This window comes from Acanthaster planci, linkage group LG11, assembly GCF_054643075.1.
Source record: "Acanthaster planci isolate LZ-2023a linkage group LG11, COTS_SCS, whole genome shotgun sequence".
NCBI classification, from domain to species: domain Eukaryota; kingdom Metazoa; phylum Echinodermata; class Asteroidea; order Valvatida; family Acanthasteridae; genus Acanthaster; species Acanthaster planci.
This window is the reverse complement of record NC_141787.1, coordinates 11,879,659-11,897,327: the sequence shown is the minus strand read 5'-3', so window position 1 is coordinate 11,897,327 and position 17,669 is coordinate 11,879,659. Positions and strand designations below refer to the sequence as shown.

Genomic DNA, 17,669 nt, shown 5'->3' with positions numbered 1-17,669 from the left:
TTTTGACATGGAGTCGAACCACATTCATCGAAGTCTGTGAAAATTCAAGCATATTCACATATTTTACTTTATCTGGAACTTTAAATATTCATATATTTGGTGTTCTCTTCCAATATTACAGACACTCAGGGCAAGTTTATGATACGTGGAGCCTCAATATTATAGACGTTATTCAAACGTACCTGTTTCGCACATGTCCCCGACGTACCCTTCAACGCAGTCACATTTGTAGCCATTCACTGCATCGGTGCAATTCCCTCCATTCTGACAGGGAGTCGAACCACATTCATCAAAGTCTGTGAAAATTCAAGCATATTCACAACTTTACGTCTCCAAATAAGACGCCAATTATATGAGGTACCTTTTGCAGCCAACCTAATTCATCACCAATGTTTCACATCTATGACTACATATCAAGAAGAGAAAAAACTGCTTTATTTGGAGCTTTGGACATATATTTATTTGGTGCTCACTTCCAATACCACAAACACTCAGGGCAGGTTTATGATACCTGCAGCCTTAATATTATAGATGTTATTCAAACGTACCTGTTTCACACATGTCCCCGACGTACCCTTCAACGCAGTCACATTTGTACCCATTCACTGCATCGGTGCAATTTCCTCCATTCTGACAGGGAGTCGAACCGCATTCATCAAAGTCTGTGAAAATTCAAGGATATTCAAAGCTTTACATTTCAAATTTAGATGCAAAACTTATCAGGCACCTTTTTAAGACCACATTCTTAATCACCAATGTTTCAAGTGCATCACCACCTGACTGCACTGGCAAAAACACATTTTATCTTAAAGTGAGGACATATTTCACTTGTTGCTCAGTTCCCTTAGCATTATTGAAATTTAAAGACATATTACGATACCTACAGCGTATTATGGAAGCTATTCCAAGCTACCTGTTTCGCACATGTCCCCGACATACCCTTCAACGCAATCACATGAGTAGCCATTGACTGCATCGGTGCAGTTCCCTCCATTCTGACAGGGACTCGAACCGCATTCATCAAAGTCTGTGAAAATTCAAGCATATTCATAGCTTTACATTTCAAATTTAGACTGAGAAATACCAAACACTTTATTCAGACGATATCCTTAATCACCAATGCTTCAAATGCATTACCACTTGCCGCACTGGAAAAAGACATTTTATTTTAAAGTCAGGACATATTTTACTTGTTGCTCAGTTCATTAACCTTATTGAAATTCAAAGAAAGATTACCATACCTACAGCGTACTATAGATGCTATTCCAACCTACCTGTTTCACACATGTATCCGACATACCCTTCAACGCAATCACACGAGTAGCCATTGACCGCATCGGTGCAGTTCCCTCCGTTTTGACATGGAGTCGAACCACATTCATCGAAGTCTGTGAAAATTCAAGCATATTCACAACTTTACGTCTCCAAATAAGACGCCAATTATATGAGGTACCTTTTTCAGCCAACCTAATTCATCACCAATGTTTCATATCCATGACTACATATCAAGAAGAGAAAAAACTGCTTTATTTGGAGCTTTGGACATATATTTATTTGGTGCTCACTTCCAATACCACAAACACTCAGGGCAGGTTTATGATACCTGCAGCCTCAATATTATAGACGTTATTCAAACGTACCTGTTTCGCACATGTCCCCGACGTACCCTTCAACGCAGTCACATTTGTAGCCATTCACTGCATCGGTGCAATTCCCTCCATTCTGACAGGGAGTCGAACCGCATTCATCAAAGTCTGTGAAAATTCAAGGATATTCAAGGCTTTACATTTCAAATTTAGATGCAAAACTTATCAGGCACCTTTTTAAGACCACATTCTTAATCACCAATGTTTCAAGTGCATTCTGACAGGAAGTCGAACCACATTCATCAAAGTCTGTGAAAATTCAAGCATATTCACAACTTTACGTCTCCAAATAAGACGCCAATTATATGAGGTACCTTTTGCAGCCAACCTAATTCATCACCAATGTTTCACATCCATGACTACATATCAAGAAGAGAAAAAACTGCTTTATTTGGAGCTTTGGACATATATTTATTTGGTGCTCACTTCCAATACCACAAACACTCAGGGCAAGTTTATGATACCTGCAGCCTTAATATTATAGATGTTATTCAAACGTACCTGTTTCACACATGTCCCCGACGTACCCTTCAACGCAGTCACATTTGTACCCATTCACTGCATCGGTGCAATTTCCTCCATTCTGACAGGGAGTCGAACCGCATTCATCAAAGTCTGTGAAAATTCAAGGATATTCAAAGCTTTACATTTCAAATTTAGATGCAAAACTTATCAGGCACCTTTTTAAGACCACATTCTTAATCACCAATGTTTCAAGTGCATCACCACCTGACTGCACTGGCAAAAACACATTTTATCTTAAAGTGAGGACATATTTCACTTGTTGCTCAGTTCCATTAACATTATTGAAATTCAAAGACATATTACGATACCTACAGCGTATTATGGAAGCTATTCCAACCTACCTGTTTCGCACATGTCCCCGACATACCCTTCAACGCAATCGCATGAGTAGCCATTGACTGCATCGGTGCAGTTCCCTCCATTCTGACAGGGACTCGAACCGCATTCATCAAAGTCTGTGAAAATTCAAGCATATTCACAGCTTTACATTTCAAATTTAGACTGAGAAATACCTAACACTTTATTCAGACGATATCCTTAAGCACCAATGCTTCAAATGCATTACCACTTGCCGCACTGGAAAAAGACATTTTATTTTAAAGTCTGGACATATTTTATTTGTTGCTCAGTTCATTAACCTTATTGAAATTCAAAGACAGATTACCATACCTACAGCGTACTATAGATGCTATTCCAACCTACCTGTTTCACACATGTATCCGACATACCCTTCAACGCAATCACACGAGTAGCCATTGACCGCATCGGTGCAGTTCCCTCCGTTTTGACATGGAGTCGAACCACATTCATCGAAGTCTGTGAAAATTCAAGCATATTCACATATTTTACTTTATCTGGAACTTTAAATATTCATATATTTGGTGTTCTCTTCCAATATTACAGACACTCAGGGCAAGTTTATGATACGTGGAGCCTCAATATTATAGACGTTATTCAAACGTACCTGTTTCGCACATGTCCCCGACGTACCCTTCAACGCAGTCACATTTGTAGCCATTCACTGCATCGGTGCAATTCCCTCCATTCTGACAGGGAGTCGAACCACATTCATCAAAGTCTGTGAAAATTCAAGCATATTCACAACTTTACGTCTCCAAATAAGACGCCAATTATATGAGGTACCTTTTGCAGCCAACCTAATTCATCACCAATGTTTCACATCCATGACTACATATCAAGAAGAGAAAAAACTGCTTTATTTGGAGCTTTGGACATATATTTATTTGGTGCTCACTTCCAATACCACAAACACTCAGGGCAGGTTTATGATACCTGCAGCCTTAATATTATAGATGTTATTCAAACGTACCTGTTTCACACATGTCCCCGACGTACCCTTCAACGCAGTCACATTTGTACCCATTCACTGCATCGGTGCAATTTCCTCCATTCTGACAGGGAGTCGAACCGCATTCATCAAAGTCTGTGAAAATTCAAGGATATTCAAAGCTTTACATTTCAAATTTAGATGCAAAACTTATCAGGCACCTTTTTAAGACCACATTCTTAATCACCAATGTTTCAAGTGCATCACCACCTGACTGCACTGGCAAAAACACATTTTATCTTAAAGTGAGGACATATTTCACTTGTTGCTCAGTTCCCTTAGCATTATTGAAATTTAAAGACATATTACGATACCTACAGCGTATTATGGAAGCTATTCCAACCTACCTGTTTCGCACATGTCCCCGACATACCCTTCAACGCAATCACATGAGTAGCCATTGACTGCATCGGTGCAGTTCCCTCCATTCTGACAGGGACTCGAACCGCATTCATCAAAGTCTGTGAAAATTCAAGCATATTCATAGCTTTACATTTCAAATTTAGACTGAGAAATACCAAACACTTTATTCAGACGATATCCTTAATCACCAATGCTTCAAATGCATTACCACTTGCCGCACTGGAAAAAGACATTTTATTTTAAAGTCAGGACATATTTTACTTGTTGCTCAGTTCATTAACCTTATTGAAATTCAAAGAAAGATTACCATACCTACAGCGTACTATAGATGCTATTCCAACCTACCTGTTTCACACATGTATCCGACATACCCTTCAACGCAATCACACGAGTAGCCATTGACCGCATCGGTGCAGTTCCCTCCGTTTTGACATGGAGTCGAACCACATTCATCGAAGTCTGTGAAAATTCAAGCATATTCACAACTTTACGTCTCCAAATAAGACGCCAATTATATGAGGTACCTTTTTCAGCCAACCTAATTCATCACCAATGTTTCATATCCATGACTACATATCAAGAATAGAAAAAACTACTTTATCTGGAACTTTAAATATTCATATATTTGGTGTTCCCTTCCAATACTACAGACACTCAGGGCAAGTTTATGATACGTGGAGCCTCAATATTATAGACGTTATTCAAACGTACCTGTTTCGCACACGTCCCCGACGTACCCTTCAACGCAGTCACATTTGTAGCCATTCACTGCATCGGTGCAATTCCCTCCATTCTGACAGGGAGTCGAACCACATTCATCAAAGTCTGTGAAAATTCAAGCATATTCACAACTTTACGTCTCCAAATAAGACGCCAATTATATGAGGTACCTTTTGCAGCCAACCTAATTCATCACCAATGTTTCACATCCATGACTACATATCAAGAAGAGAAAAAACTGCTTTATTTGGAGCTTTGGACATATATTTCTTTGGTGCTCACTTCCAATACCACAAACACTCAGGGCAAGTTTATGATACCTGCAGCCTTAATATTATAGATGTTATTCAAACGTACCTGTTTCACACATGTCCCCGACGTACCCTTCAACGCAGTCACATTTGTACCCATTCACTGCATCGGTGCAATTTCCTCCATTCTGACAGGGAGTCGAACCGCATTCATCAAAGTCTGTGAAAATTCAAGGATATTCACGGCTTTACATTTCAAATTTAGATGCAAAACTTATCAGGCACCTTTTTAAGACCACATTCTTAATCACCAATGTTTCAAGTGCATCACCACCTGACTGCACTGGCAAAACCACATTTTATCTTAAAGTGAGGGCATATTTCACTTGTTGCTCAGTTCCATTAACATTATTGAAATTCAAAGACATATTACGATACCTACAGCGTATTATGGAAGCTATTCCAACCTACCTGTTTCGCACATGTCCCCGACATACCCTTCAACGCAATCACATGAGTAGCCATTGACTGCATCGGTGCAGTTCCCTCCATTCTGACAGGGACTCGAACCGCATTCATCAAAGTCTGTGAAAATTCAAGCATATTCACAGCTTTACATTTCAAATTTAGACTGAGAAATACCAAACACTTTATTCAGACGATATCCTTAATCACCAATGCTTCAAATGCATTACCACTTGCCGCACTGGAAAAAGACATTTCATTTTAAAGTCAGGACATATTACTTCTTGCTCAGTTCATTAACCTTATTGAAATTCAAAGACAGATTACCATACCTACAGCGTACTATAGATGCTATTCCAACCTACCTGTTTCACACATGTATCCGACATACCCTTCAACGCAATCACACGAGTAGCCATTGACCGCATCGGTGCAGTTCCCTCCGTTTTGACATGGAGTCGAACCACATTCATCGAAGTCTGTGAAAATTCAAGCATATTCACAACTTTACGTCTCCAAATAAGACGCCAATTATATGAGGTACCTTTTTTCAGCCAACCTAATTCATCACCAATGTTTCATATCCATGACTACATATCAAGAAGAGAAAAAAACTACTTTATCTGGATCTTTAAATGTTTATATATTTGGTGCTCACTTCCAATACCACAGACACTCAGGGCAAGTTTATGATACCTTTAACCTTAATATTATAGATGTTATTCAAACGTACCTGTTTCACACATGTCCCCGACGTACCCTTCAACGCAGTCACATTTGTACCCATTCACTGCATCGGTGCAATTTCCTCTATTCTGACAGGGAGTCGAACCGCATTCATCAAAGTCTGTGAAAATTCAAGGATATTCAAAGCTTTGCATTTCAAATTTACATGCAAAACATATCAGGCACCTTTTTCAGACCACATTCTTAATCACCAATGTTTCAAATGCATCACCACTTGACGCACTGGCAAAAACACATTTTATCTTAAAGTGAGGACATATTTCACTTGTTTCTCAGTTCCATTAACATTATTGAAATTCAAAGACATATTACGATACCTACAGCGTATTATGGAAGCTATTCCAACCTACCTGTTTCGCACATGTCCCCGACATACCCTTCAACGCAATCACATGAGTAGCCATTGACTGCATCGGTGCAGTTCCCTCCATTCTGACAGGGACTCGAACCGCATTCATCAAAGTCTGTGAAAATTCAAGCATATTCACAGCTTTACATTTCAAATTTAGACTGAGAAATACCAAACACTTTATTCAGACGATATCCTTAATCACCAATGCTTCAAATGCATTACCACTTGCCGCACTGGAAAAAGACATTTTATTTTAAAGTCTGGACATATTTTACTTGTTGCTCAGTTCATTAACCTTATTGAAATTCAAAGACAGATTACCATACCTACAGCGTACTATAGATGCTATTCCAACCTACCTGTTTCACACATGTATCCGACATACCCTTCAACGCAATCACACGAGTAGCCATTGACCGCATCGGTGCAGTTCCCTCCGTTTTGACATGGAGTCGAACCACATTCATCGAAGTCTGTGAAAATTCAAGCATATTCACAACTTTACGTCTCCAAATAAGACGCCAATTATATGAGGTACCTTTTTCAGCCAACCTAATTCATCACCAATGTTTCATATCCATGACTACATATCAAGAATAGAAAAAACTACTTTATCTGGAACTTTAAATATTGATATATTTCGTGCTCACTTCCAATACCACAGACACTCAGGGCAAGTTTATGATACCTGGAGCCTCAATATTATAGATGTTATTCAAACGTACCTGTTTCGCACATGTCCCCGACGTACCCTTCAACGCAGTCACATTTGTAGCCATTCACTGCATCTGTGCAATTCCCTCCATTCTGACAGGGAGTCGAACCACATTCATCAAAGTCTGTGAAAATTCAAGCATATTCACAACTTTACGTCTCCAAATAAGACGCCAATTATATGAGGTACCTTTTGCAGCCAACCTAATTCATCACCAATGTTTCACATCCATGACTACATATCAAGAAGAGAAAAAACTGCTTTATTTGGAGCTTTGGACATATATTTATTTGGTGCTCACTTCCAATACCACAAACACTCAGGGCAAGTTTATGATACCTGCAGCCTTAATATTATAGATGTTATTCAAACGTACCTGTTTCACACATGTCCCCGACGTACCCTTCAACGCAGTCACATTTGTACCCATTCACTGCATCGGTGCAATTTCCTCCATTCTGACAGGGAGTCGAACCGCATTCATCAAAGTCTGTGAAAATTCAAGGATATTCAAAGCTTTACATTTCAAATTTAGATGCAAAACTTATCAGGCACCTTTTTAAGACCACATTCTTAATCACCAATGTTTCAAGTGCATCACAACCTGACTGCACTGGCAAAACCACATTTTATCTTAAAGTGAGGACATATTTCACTTGTTGCTTAGTTCCATTAACATTATTGAAATTCAAAGACATATTACGATACCTACAGCGTATTATGGAAGCTATTCCAACCTACCTGTTTCGCACATGTCCCCGACATACCCTTCAACGCAATCACATGAGTAGCCATTGACTGCATCGGTGCAGTTCCCTCCATTCTGACAGGGACTCGAACCGCATTCATCAAAGTCTGTGAAAATTCAAGCATATTCACAGCTTTACATTTCAAATTTAGACTGAGAAATACCAAACACTTTATTCAGACGATATCCTTAATCACCAATGCTTCAAATGCATCACCACTTGCCGCACTGGAAAAAGACATTTTATTTTAAAGTCAGGACATATTTTACTTCTTGCTCAGTTCATTAACCTTATTGAAATTCAAAGAAAGATTACCATACCTACAGCGTACTATAGATGCTATTCCAACCTACCTGTTTCACACATGTATCCGACATACCCTTCAACGCAATCACACGAGTAGCCATTGACCGCATCGGTGCAGTTCCCTCCGTTTTGACATGGAGTCGAACCACATTCATCGAAGTCTGTGAAAATTCAAGCATATTCACAACTTTACGTCTCCAAATAAGACGCCAATTATATGAGGTACCTTTTTCAGCCAACCTAATTCATCACCAATGTTTCATATCCATGACTACATATCAAGAAGAGAAAAAACTACTTTATCTGGAACTTTAAATATTGATATATTTGGTGCTCACTTCCAATACCACAGACACTCAGGGCAAGTTTATGATACCTGGAGCCTCAATATTATAGATGTTATTCAAACGTACCTGTTTCGCACATGTCCCCGACGTACCCTTCAACGCAGTCACATTTGTAGCCATTCACTGCATCTGTGCAATTCCCTCCATTCTGACAGGGAGTCGAACCACATTCATCAAAGTCTGTGAAAATTCAAGCATATTCACAACTTTACGTCTCCAAATAAGACGCCAATTATATGAGGTACCTTTTGCAGCCAACCTAATTCATCACCAATGTTTCACATCCATGACTACATATCAAGAAGAGAAAAAACTGCTTTATTTGGAGCTTTGGACATATATTTATTTGGTGCTCACTTCCAATACCACAAACACTCAGGGCAAGTTTATGATACCTGCAGCCTTAATATTATAGATGTTATTCAAACGTACCTGTTTCACACATGTCCCCGACGTACCCTTCAACGCAGTCACATTTGTACCCATTCACTGCATCGGTGCAATTTCCTCCATTCTGACAGGGAGTCGAACCGCATTCATCAAAGTCTGTGAAAATTCAATGATATTCAAAGCTTTACATTTCAAATTTAGATGCAAAACTTATCAGGCACCTTTTTAAGACCACATTCTTAATCACCAATGTTTCAAGTGCATCACCACCTGACTGCACTGGCAAAAACCACATTTTATCTTAAAGTGAGGACATATTTCACTTGTTGCTCAGTTCCATTAACATTATTGAAATTCAAAGACATATTACGATACCTACAGCGTATTATGGAAGCTATTCCAACCTACCTGTTTCGCACATGTCCCCGACATACCCTTCAACGCAATCACATGAGTAGCCATTGACTGCATCGGTGCAGTTCCCTCCATTCTGACAGGGACTCGAACCGCATTCATCAAAGTCTGTGAAAATTCAAGCATATTCACAGCTTTACATTTCAAATTTAGACTGAGAAATACCAAACACTTTATTCAGACGATATCCTTAATCACCAATGCTTCAAATGCATTACCACTTGCCGCACTGGAAAAAGACATTTTATTTTAAAGTCAGGACATATTTTACTTCTTGCTCAGTTCATTAACCTTATTGAAATTCAAAGACAGATTACCATACCTACAGCGTACTATAGATGCTATTCCAACCTACCTGTTTCACACATGTATCCGACATACCCTTCAACGCAATCACACGAGTAGCCATTGACCGCATCGGTGCAGTTCCCTCCGTTTTGACATGGAGTCGAACCACATTCATCGAAGTCTGTGAAAATTCAAGCATATTCACAACTTTACGTCTCCAAATAAGACGCCAATTATATGAGGTACCTTTTTCAGCCAACCTAATTCATCACCAATGTTTCATATCCATGACTACATATCAAGAATAGAAAAAACTACTTTATCTGGAACTTTAAATATTGATACATTTGGTGCTCACTTCCAATACCACAGACATTCAGGGCAAGTTTATGATACCTGGAGCCTCAATATTATAGATGTTATTCAAACGTACCTGTTTCGCACATGTCCCCGACGTACCCTTCAACGCAATCACATGAGTAGCCATTGACTGCATCGGTGCAGTTCCCTCCATTCTGACAGGGACTCGAACCGCATTCATCAAAGTCTGTGAAAATTCAAGCATATTCACAGCTTTACATTTCAAATTTAGACTGAGAAATACCAAACACTTTATTCAGACGATATCCTTAATCACCAATGCTTCAAATGCATTACCACTTGCCGCACTGGAAAAAGACATTTTATTTTAAAGTCTGGACATATTTTACTTGTTGCTCAGTTCATTAACCTTATTGAAATTCAAAGACAGATTACCATACCTACAGCGTACTATAGATGCTATTCCAACCTACCTGTTTCACACATGTATCCGACATACCCTTCAACGCAATCACACGAGTAGCCATTGACCGCATCGGTGCAGTTCCCTCCGTTTTGACATGGAGTCGAACCACATTCATCGAAGTCTGTGAAAATTCAAGCATATTCACAACTTTACGTCTCCAAATAAGACGCCAATTATATGAGGTACCTTTTTCAGCCAACCTAATTCATCACCAATGTTTCATATCCATGACTACATATCAAGAATAGAAAAAACTACTTTATCTGGAACTTTAAATATTGATATATTTCGTGCTCACTTCCAATACCACAGACACTCAGGGCAAGTTTATGATACCTGGAGCCTCAATATTATAGATGTTATTCAAACGTACCTGTTTCGCACATGTCCCCGACGTACCCTTCAACGCAGTCACATTTGTAGCCATTCACTGCATCTGTGCAATTCCCTCCATTCTGACAGGGAGTCGAACCACATTCATCAAAGTCTGTGAAAATTCAAGCATATTCACAACTTTACGTCTCCAAATAAGACGCCAATTATATGAGGTACCTTTTGCAGCCAACCTAATTCATCACCAATGTTTCACATCCATGACTACATATCAAGAAGAGAAAAAACTGCTTTATTTGGAGCTTTGGACATATATTTATTTGGTGCTCACTTCCAATACCACAAACACTCAGGGCAAGTTTATGATACCTGCAGCCTTAATATTATAGATGTTATTCAAACGTACCTGTTTCACACATGTCCCCGACGTACCCTTCAACGCAGTCACATTTGTACCCATTCACTGCATCGGTGCAATTTCCTCCATTCTGACAGGGAGTCGAACCGCATTCATCAAAGTCTGTGAAAATTCAAGGATATTCAAAGCTTTACATTTCAAATTTAGATGCAAAACTTATCAGGCACCTTTTTAAGACCACATTCTTAATCACCAATGTTTCAAGTGCATCACAACCTGACTGCACTGGCAAAACCACATTTTATCTTAAAGTGAGGACATATTTCACTTGTTGCTTAGTTCCATTAACATTATTGAAATTCAAAGACATATTACGATACCTACAGCGTATTATGGAAGCTATTCCAACCTACCTGTTTCGCACATGTCCCCGACATACCCTTCAACGCAATCACATGAGTAGCCATTGACTGCATCGGTGCAGTTCCCTCCATTCTGACAGGGACTCGAACCGCATTCATCAAAGTCTGTGAAAATTCAAGCATATTCACAGCTTTACATTTCAAATTTAGACTGAGAAATACCAAACACTTTATTCAGACGATATCCTTAATCACCAATGCTTCAAATGCATCACCACTTGCCGCACTGGAAAAAGACATTTTATTTTAAAGTCAGGACATATTTTACTTCTTGCTCAGTTCATTAACCTTATTGAAATTCAAAGAAAGATTACCATACCTACAGCGTACTATAGATGCTATTCCAACCTACCTGTTTCACACATGTATCCGACATACCCTTCAACGCAATCACACGAGTAGCCATTGACCGCATCGGTGCAGTTCCCTCCGTTTTGACATGGAGTCGAACCACATTCATCGAAGTCTGTGAAAATTCAAGCATATTCACAACTTTACGTCTCCAAATAAGACGCCAATTATATGAGGTACCTTTTTCAGCCAACCTAATTCATCACCAATGTTTCATATCCATGACTACATATCAAGAAGAGAAAAAACTACTTTATCTGGAACTTTAAATATTGATATATTTGGTGCTCACTTCCAATACCACAGACACTCAGGGCAAGTTTATGATACCTGGAGCCTCAATATTATAGATGTTATTCAAACGTACCTGTTTCGCACATGTCCCCGACGTACCCTTCAACGCAGTCACATTTGTAGCCATTCACTGCATCTGTGCAATTCCCTCCATTCTGACAGGGAGTCGAACCACATTCATCAAAGTCTGTGAAAATTCAAGCATATTCACAACTTTACGTCTCCAAATAAGACGCCAATTATATGAGGTACCTTTTGCAGCCAACCTAATTCATCACCAATGTTTCACATCCATGACTACATATCAAGAAGAGAAAAAACTGCTTTATTTGGAGCTTTGGACATATATTTATTTGGTGCTCACTTCCAATACCACAAACACTCAGGGCAAGTTTATGATACCTGCAGCCTTAATATTATAGATGTTATTCAAACGTACCTGTTTCACACATGTCCCCGACGTACCCTTCAACGCAGTCACATTTGTACCCATTCACTGCATCGGTGCAATTTCCTCCATTCTGACAGGGAGTCGAACCGCATTCATCAAAGTCTGTGAAAATTCAATGATATTCAAAGCTTTACATTTCAAATTTAGATGCAAAACTTATCAGGCACCTTTTTAAGACCACATTCTTAATCACCAATGTTTCAAGTGCATCACCACCTGACTGCACTGGCAAAAACACATTTTATCTTAAAGTGAGGACATATTTCACTTGTTGCTCAGTTCCATTAACATTATTGAAATTCAAAGACATATTACGATACCTACAGCGTATTATGGAAGCTATTCCAACCTACCTGTTTCGCACATGTCCCCGACATACCCTTCAACGCAATCACATGAGTAGCCATTGACTGCATCGGTGCAGTTCCCTCCATTCTGACAGGGACTCGAACCGCATTCATCAAAGTCTGTGAAAATTCAAGCATATTCACAGCTTTACATTTCAAATTTAGACTGAGAAATACCAAACACTTTATTCAGACGATATCCTTAATCACCAATGCTTCAAATGCATTACCACTTGCCGCACTGGAAAAAGACATTTTATTTTAAAGTCAGGACATATTTTACTTCTTGCTCAGTTCATTAACCTTATTGAAATTCAAAGACAGATTACCATACCTACAGCGTACTATAGATGCTATTCCAACCTACCTGTTTCACACATGTATCCGACATACCCTTCAACGCAATCACACGAGTAGCCATTGACCGCATCGGTGCAGTTCCCTCCGTTTTGACATGGAGTCGAACCACATTCATCGAAGTCTGTGAAAATTCAAGCATATTCACAACTTTACGTCTCCAAATAAGACGCCAATTATATGAGGTACCTTTTTCAGCCAACCTAATTCATCACCAATGTTTCATATCCATGACTACATATCAAGAATAGAAAAAACTACTTTATCTGGAACTTTAAATATTGATACATTTGGTGCTCACTTCCAATACCACAGACATTCAGGGCAAGTTTATGATACCTGGAGCCTCAATATTATAGATGTTATTCAAACGTACCTGTTTCGCACATGTCCCCGACGTACCCTTCAACGCAGTCACATTTGTACCCATTCACTGCATCGGTGCAATTTCCTCCATTCTGACAGGGAGTCGAACCGCATTCATCAAAGTCTGTGAAAATTCAAGGATATTCAAAGCTTTACATTTCAAATTTAAATGCAAAACTTATCAGGCACCTTTTTAAGACCACATTCTTAATCACCAATGTTTCAAGTGCATCACCACCTGACTGCACTGGCAAAAACACATTTTATCTTAAAGTGAGGACATATTTCACTTGTTGCTCAGTTCCATTAACATTATTGAAATTCAAAGACATATTACGATACCTACAGCGTCTTATGGAAGCTATTCCAACCTACCTGTTTCGCACATGTCCCCGACATACCCTTCAACGCAATCACATGAGTAGCCATTGACTGCATCGGTGCAGTTCCCTCCATTCTGACAAGGACTCGAACCGCATTCATCAAAGTCTGTGAAAATTCACGCATATTCACAGCTTTACATTTCAAATTTAGACTGAGAAATACCAAACACTTTATTCAGACGATATCCTTAATCACCAATGCTTCAAATGCATTACCACTTGCCGCACTGGAAAAAGACATTTTATTTTAAAGTCTGGACATATTTTACTTGTTGCTCAGTTCATTAACCTTATTGAAATTCAAAGACAGATTACCATACCTACAGCGTACTATAGATGCTATTCCAACCTACCTGTTTCACACATGTATCCGACATACCCTTCAACGCAATCACACGAGTAGCCATTGACCGCATCGGTGCAGTTCCCTCCGTTTTGACATGGAGTCGAACCACATTCATCGAAGTCTGTGAAAATTCAAGCATATTCACAACTTTACGTCTCCAAATAAGACGCCAATTATATGAGGTACCTTTTTCAGCCAACCTAATTCATCACCAATGTTTCATATCCATGACTACATATCAAGAATAGAAAAAACTACTTTATCTGGAACTTTAAATATTGATATATTTCGTGCTCACTTCCAATACCACAGACACTCAGGGCAAGTTTATGATACCTGGAGCCTCAATATTATAGATGTTATTCAAACGTACCTGTTTCAGACATGTCCCCGACCTACCTTCAACGCAGTCACATTTGTAGCCATTCACTGCATCTGTGCAATTCCCTCCATTCTGACAGGGAGTCGAACCACATTCATCAAAGTCTGTGAAAATTCAAGCATATTCACAACTTTACGTCTCCAAATAAGACGCCAATTATATGAGGTACCTTTTGCAGCCAACCTAATTCATCACCAATGTTTCACATCCATGACTACATATCAAGAAGAGAAAAAACTGCTTTATTTGGAGCTTTGGACATATATTTATTTGGTGCTCACTTCCAATACCACAAACACTCAGGGCAAGTTTATGATACCTGCAGCCTTAATATTATAGATGTTATTCAAACGTACCTGTTTCACACATGTCCCCGACGTACCCTTCAACGCAGTCACATTTGTACCCATTCACTGCATCGGTGCAATTTCCTCCATTCTGACAGGGAGTCGAACCGCATTCATCAAAGTCTGTGAAAATTCAAGGATATTCAAAGCTTTACATTTCAAATTTAGATGCAAAACTTATCAGGCACCTTTTTAAGACCACATTCTTAATCACCAATGTTTCAAGTGCATCACCACCTGACTGCACTGGCAAAACCACATTTTATCTTAAAGTGAGGACATATTTCACTTGTTGCTTAGTTCCATTAACATTATTGAAATTCAAAGACATATTACGATACCTACAGCGTATTATGGAAGCTATTCCAACCTACCTGTTTCGCACATGTCCCCGACATACCCTTCAACGCAATCACATGAGTAGCCATTGACTGCATCGGTGCAGTTCCCTCCATTCTGACAGGGACTCGAACCGCATTCATCAAAGTCTGTGAAAATTCAAGCATATTCACAGCTTTACATTTCAAATTTAGACTGAGAAATACCAAACACTTTATTCAGACGATATCCTTAATCACCAATGCTTCAAATGCATTACCACTTGCCACACTGGAAAAAGACATTTTATTTTAAAGTCTGGACATATTTTACTTGTTGCTCAGTTCATTAACCTTATTGAAATTCAAAGACAGATTACCATACCTACAGCGTACTATAGATGCTATTCCAACCTACCTGTTTCACACATGTATCCGACATACCCTTCAACGCAATCACACGAGTAGCCATTGACCGCATCGGTGCAGTTCCCTCCATTCTGACAGGGAGTCGAACCACATTCATCAAAGTCTGTGAAAATTCAAGCATATTCACAACTTTACGTCTCCAAATAAGACGCCAATTATATGAGGTACCTTTTGCAGCCAACCTAATTCATCACCAATGTTTCATATCCATGACTACATATCAAGAATAGAAAAAACTACTTTATCTGGAACTTTAAATATTGATATATTTCGTGCTCACTTCCAATACCACAGACACTCAGGGCACGTCTATGATACCTGGAGCCTCAATATTATAGATGTTATTCAAACGTACCTGTTTCGCACATGTCCCCGACGTACCCTTCAACGCAGTCACATTTGTAGCCATTCACTGCATCTGTGCAATTCCCTCCATTCTGACAGGGAGTCGAACCACATTCATCAAAGTCTGTGAAAATTCAAGCATATTCACAACTTTACGTCTCCAAATAAGACGCCAATTATATGAGGTACCTTTTGCAGCCAACCTAATTCATCACCAATGTTTCACATCCATGACTACATATCAAGAAGAGAAAAAACTGCTTTATTTGGAGCTTTGGACATATATTTATTTGGTGCTCACTTCCAATACCACAAACACTCAGGGCAAGTTTATGATACCTGCAGCCTTAATATTATAGATGTTATTCAAACGTACCTGTTTCACACATGTCCCCGACGTACCCTTCAACGCAGTCACATTTGTACCCATTCACTGCATCGGTGCAATTTCCTCCATTCTGACAGGGAGTCGAACCGCATTCATCAAAGTCTGTGAAAATTCAAGGATATTCAAAGCTTTACATTTCAAATTTAGATGCAAAACTTATCAGGCACCTTTTTAAGACCACATTCTTAATCACCAATGTTTCAAGTGCATCACCACCTGACTGCACTGGCAAAAACACATTTTATCTTAAAGTGAGGACATATTTCACTTGTTGCTCAGTTCCATTAACATTATTGAAATTCAAAGACATATTACGATACCTACAGCGTATTATGGAAGCTATTCCAACCTACCTGTTTCGCACATGTCCCCGACATACCCTTCAACGCAATCACATGAGTAGCCATTGACTGCATCGGTGCAGTTCCCTCCATTCTGACAGGGACTCGAACCGCATTCATCAAAGTCTGTGAAAATTCAAGCATATTCACAGCTTTACATTTCAAATTTAGACTGAGAAATACCAAACACTTTATTCAGACGATATCCTTAATCACCAATGCTTCAAATGCATCACCACTTGCCGCACTGGAAAAAGACATTTTATTTTAAAGTCAGGACATATTTTACTTCTTGCTCAGTTCATTAACCTTATTGAAATTCAAAGAAAGATTACCATACCTACAGCGTACTATAGATGCTATTCCAACCTACCTGTTTCACACATGTATCCGACATACCCTTCAACGCAATCACACGAGTAGCCATTGACCGCATCGGTGCAGTTCCCTCCGTTTTGACATGGAGTCGAACCACATTCATCGAAGTCTGTGAAAATTCAAGCATATTCACAACTTTACGTCTCCAAATAAGACGCCAATTATATGAGGTACCTTTTTCAGCCAACCTAATTCATCACCAATGTTTCATATCCATGACTACATATCAAGAATAGAAAAAACTACTTTATCTGGAACTTTAAATATTGATATATTTCGTGCTCACTTCCAATACCACAGACACTCAGGGCAAGTTTATGA

At 39.1% G+C, this 17,669-nt stretch overlaps 1 protein-coding gene across 1 annotated transcript in view; it reads right to left on the bottom strand.

Annotated features, from left to right (window-relative positions):
* The window catches only part of LOC110984790 (uncharacterized), an 87,644-nt gene extending 72,837 nt beyond the window's left edge, over positions 1-14,807 (bottom strand). The window contains exon 1 of the mRNA XM_087143525.1: positions 14,795-14,807. Within this exon, the coding sequence (XP_086999651.1) occupies positions 14,795-14,807 (13 nt within the window). The remainder of the gene's footprint in view (positions 1-14,794) is intronic.
* Between the last annotated feature and the right edge of the window lie 2,862 nt (positions 14,808-17,669).